This window comes from Carlito syrichta, unplaced genomic scaffold (genome assembly GCF_000164805.1).
Source record: "Carlito syrichta isolate Samal-C Ts95f unplaced genomic scaffold, Tarsius_syrichta-2.0.1 Scaffold307032, whole genome shotgun sequence".
Taxonomy (NCBI): Eukaryota; Metazoa; Chordata; class Mammalia; order Primates; family Tarsiidae; genus Carlito; species Carlito syrichta.
The window spans coordinates 225,475-230,354 of record NW_007251128.1 but is presented as its reverse complement, the minus strand read 5'-3'; the positions used below and the strand labels follow the sequence as shown (position 1 = coordinate 230,354).

The following is a 4,880-nucleotide window of genomic DNA, read 5'->3' as shown; positions in this document are numbered from 1 at the left end:
CCACCGCAGCCTAGACCTGCTGGGCTCCGGCGATCCTTCCGTCTCAGCCTTCCAAGTAGCCAGAACTACAGGTGTGCGCTTCCATGCCCGTCTAATTTTTTATTTATTGTAGGAACAGGTCTTGCCAATTTGCCTGGGCGGGTCTCAAACCCGCGGGCTCAGGCAATCCACTCACCTTAGCCTCCCAAAGCGCTGGAATTACAGGCTGAGCCACCGAGCCTGGCCACCCTCCCTTCTTTCATCAGAGACCTCCCTTCTCTAGTCTCAGAGGTGGCTGGGCCAGTCACGGTTCCTTACATCTCTCCCACCCCAACGAGCTTGGTCCGAGCTATCGGCCTGTGACCTGAGCTGGGCCAATCAGGGCTCTTCCCTAGGGATTTTTGAAGGAAACTGGTCTCTGATTCTCGGGCTTTTGCAGGTGTGACTCCAAACACGTTGGAGGAATGTTGTGCCATATACGCCCTGGGCGCCTTCACTGCAGGGGGAAAGAATAAAACAATACAAAAAGCAAAAGAGAGAAACAGGAATGTGAACTGGGCTGGTTTCAGAGACACTGCAGTGGGCCACAGAGGTCCTTTCCTCAAAGACACTCACACTCCCATTCCTAGAATCTATCACTATGTTCGGTCACAAGGCAAAAGGGCCTTTGCAGATGTAATTAAGGGTCATGAACCTTAAAAAGGGAGATTATCTTGAATAATCTGGGTGACTCAATCTAATCACATGAGCCCTTAAAAGCAGGGAACTTTCTCTGGCTGGAAGTCAGAGATTCTGGATGTGAGGAGTTGGCTGCCTTTCCTGGTTCTGAAATGTAGGGAACCACATGCAGTCCAGAGAGATCAGAGAGGTCCTCCAGGAGCCAAGAGCAGCTTGGAAGGAAACCCCAGTCTCACAACCTGGAGGAACGGATTCTGCCCATACGCTGATGAGCCTGGAAGCAGGATCTTCCTGAGCCTTCTCACATGATCCCAGCTGGCCAATACCTGTATTCTGCCCTTACAGAATCCCAAGTGGGGACATCTGACCTGCAGAAATTATGAGGTTTGTGGCAATTTGTAAATTTAAAAAAATTATTTTTTTATTTTTATTTTTATTTTTTTGAGTTGGAGTCTCACTCTATCACCCAGACTGGAGTGCAGTGACCGCTCCCAGCCACTGCAGCGTCGACCTGCTGGGCTCTGGCGATCCTTCCGCCTCAGCCTTCCGAGTAGCCGGAACTACAGGCGCGCGCTACCACGCCCGGCTGATTTTTCGATTTACTGTAGAGATGAGGGCTTGTCAAGTTGCCCAGGTGGGTCTTGAACCCACGGGCTCAGGCAATCCACTCACCTCGGCCTCCCAAAGTGCTGGGATTACAGGCTGAGCCACCGAGCCCGGCCAAAAAAATTATTTTTATTATTATTTTTTGTAGAGACGAGGTCTTACTATGTTGCCCAGGCTGATAGTGAACTCCTGGGCTCAAGCAGTCTTCCCTCCTTGGCCTCCCAAAGTGCTAGAATTACAGGTGTAAGCCACCACGCGTGGCCTGGTTTATGGCAATTTGTTACAACCACACTAAGAAGCTAATATAGATTCCAAAATTAGTGCCACCCTGCCCCCCTAGTTTGGTTACAGGAGCCAGAAATTTCTCATTTGTGGTTTTTGTCACTTATGACTAAAGATTCCAGACTGATGCCGTTATTGTGATCTGTCTCCTTCACTGTCTCCTGCAAACAGCCTGTCTTTGCAGCCAGAGAAGAGACACAGGCAGCCAGAACTCGGGCAGTTCTTTTTCCAGCCACCTCTGCAGACCTGGGGACACCAAAGGATATGGAAAGGACAAGCCCTCTTGGGCATCGGACCTGCTGAGGGTCTGAGGTGTTTCTTCTAGAAGGCCCAGATCTGCCCCTGGATCCCTCCTTTCTCCTCAGCAGGTCACTGGGGAGAGAGCTAGCACCTGGGAGCCAGGAAGAAGTGACTTCTCTGAGAACATTCTATGATGGCTTGGTCAAAGCTTGTAAAAGTTGGCAGGGTCAAAAGACAGAAAATCTTGATTCGGAGAAAAACTAGTGGCAACAAGATAGAAAAGGCTTGTTTCTTCTCCACATGCAGAGATTCCAGATAGAAGACTCCAAGAAAGAAATGGAGCAAAGAGTTTACAAAAGAGATGTAAAGCCAGCTCCCAAACAAGTGAGAAAGAAATGAAGAGGAGGCTGGGTGCGGTGGCTCATGTCTGTAATCCCAGTGATTCAGGAGGCCGAGGTGGGAGGATTCCTTGAAGTCAGGAGTTCAAGACCAACCTGGGTAACACAGCAAGACCCTGTTTCCACACAAAAAAATAAATAAATAAAATAAATTTTAAAAATTAGACAGGTGTGGTGGCACGTGACTGTAGTCCTGGCTACCTGGGAGGCTGAGGTGAGAGGATCGCTTGAGCCCAGGAATTCGAGACCGCCATGAGCTATGATCACATCACTGCGCTCCAGCCTGGACAACAGTGCAAGACCTCATCTCTGAAAAATAAAAAAAAATAAATAAATAAAGTGGAGGTAGAAAGAAAAGAGGAAGCAAGGACAGGAGGAGGGGAGGCGAGGAGAGAAAGGAGAGGAATGGCATTTTCCACCAACGGCAGGCGGGCACAGTGTCTGCCCTCCAAAGCTGCCCCTTCCTGCCCAGCCTCCTCCCCCAGCCACAACCCGCCCTTCCTCCCCACCTTCTGGGAAATCTCAAGGCTGCGTTGGTGTTTCTTCAGCACTCTGGAGCTACGTTTCCAGACTCCCTCGTCTTCACACATCCAGGGCCAAAGTCTCTCAACCAGCCAGCCTCCTCCCACCCCTCCTACCTTTGCTCTGCCCTTCCCGAGCATCGATTGAGCGACGAGGGCATACAGGCCCCGGGCCAGGCACTGCAGTGGGAATGAACGTTTCTTATACCAGATTATAACACCAAAAGCAGGATTCAAAAAAGAGAAACACTGATAAACTGACCTTCATCAAAACTAAGAACATCTGCTCTTTGAAAGACATTTGGAAAAGGATGAAAAGACAAGCCATAGACTGGGAGAAACTATTTGCAAAGCACATGTTTGGTAAAGGACTTGTATTGATAATCTACAAAGAACTCCCAAATGTGATCAAAAGAAAATAACCCAAAGAAAGAACTGAGCAAAAGACTTGAATGGCCATCTCACCAAGGGCAACAGGTAGATGCCAAACATGCCCATAAAAAGATGCTCAACATCATCAGTCATTGGGGAAATGTGAATTAAAACCGCAGTGAGAAAACTGCTACACATCTATTAGGATCTCTGAATCTAAAAGACTGGGGGCCGGGTGCAGTGGCTCACACTTGGAATCCCAGCACTATGGGAGGCTGAGGTGGGAGGACTGCTTGAGGCCAGGAGTTTGAGACCAGTTTGGGCAACATAGCGAGACTCCATCTCTACAAAAAAGTTTTAAAAATTAGCCAGGTGTGGTGATGTGCACCTGTAGTCCCAGCAACTCAGGAGGCTAAGCGAGGCAGGAGGATTGCTTGAGCCTGGGTACTCCACCCTGGGTGACAGAGTGAGACTCTGTCTCTAAAACAAACACAAAGACCAAAAAATTCTGATCATATCAAGTGTTGGTACGGATATGGAGCAATTAGAATTCTCATACACTGATGGTGGGATATAAATTGGTAGGACATCTTTGGAAAACAGTTGAACAGTTTCTTTTTCTTTTAGAATTGCAGTCTCACTCTGTTGTCCAGGCTGCAGTGCAGTGGCATGCTCGTGGCCACCGCAGCCTTAACCTGCTGGGCTCAGGCAATCTTTCTGCCTCAGCCTTCCAAGTAGCTGGGACTATAGGTGCATACTACCACACAGCTAATTTTTGATTTATTGTAGAGACGAGGTCTCGCCAAGTTGCCTAGGATGGTCTTGAACTCCTGGACCTCTGCCTCCCAAAGTGCTGGGATTACAGGCATGAGCCACTGTTCCCAGCTGGACGGTTTCTTAATAAGGCAAACGCCAAAAAAATGTATACACATTTTAAGAAGGGAAAAAACTGTATTAAAATTGTAATACTCAGTATGTACCAATAACAAAAGATTAATACAAGCCATGTTTGACTTCTGCAGTTACAACAGGTGCACATTGTTTGGTAGACTTCTGTGGTGAGCATGTAAACTGTTCTGACACCATAGCAGGTAAAGTGGGGCTTGCTGCTGGATGAGGCCTTCTGGCTCTTCCCTTGTACACATCACACACGTTACACACAGTACCATGTGTCTCAAACTTATCACAAATGCGTGCAGTCGTTAGGCGTGTTGGAGGATCCGTTGCATGCTCATGCCTCCACTGTCATTGTACTTCCACAATGTTCTCAGATTTCAAATACCACTTCCAAATGGTCTTGTACTTCTCAAATGACAACTGTGCTTCTGTCATTTTCTTTGACTGTCCTACCGGTCGCACGGTGATAGTAGCAATTTATTTGATTAGTGCCATCTTTTGAGTGAACGTCATACTACACCTTGCTACTATAATTCAACTTCAAAAAGGAATTCATAGATAATGTCTCTTACAATGTGCATACACTTTTTTTTTAAGTTGGAGTCTCACTCTGTTGCCCAGGCTGGAGTACAGTGGCATGTTCATGGTCACTGCAGCCTCAACCTGCTAGGGTCAGGCAATCCTTCCACCTCAGCCTTCCAAGTAGCTAGAACTATAGGCGTGCACCACCATGTCCGGCTAATTATTTATTTTTTTTTAATTTAATTTAATTTTATTTTATTTTTTGAGTTAGAGTCTCACTCTGTCACTGGAGTGCAGTGGCCTCTCCTGGCCACTGCAGCCTCGACCTGCTGAGCTCCAACGATCCTTCTGCCTCAGCCTTCCAAGTAGCTGGAACTACAGGCGC

The 4,880-nt window shown here is 47.7% G+C and overlaps 1 protein-coding gene across 1 annotated transcript in view; it reads right to left on the bottom strand.

The window, feature by feature from the left end:
* The window catches only part of B3GNT7 (UDP-GlcNAc:betaGal beta-1,3-N-acetylglucosaminyltransferase 7), a 23,260-nt gene that overhangs the window by 11,066 nt on the left and 7,314 nt on the right, over window positions 1-4,880 (bottom strand). The window contains exon 3 of the mRNA XM_021715383.1: window positions 1,649-1,791. Coding sequence (XP_021571058.1) covers window positions 1,649-1,791 — 143 coding nt within the window. The remainder of the gene's footprint in view (window positions 1-1,648; window positions 1,792-4,880) is intronic.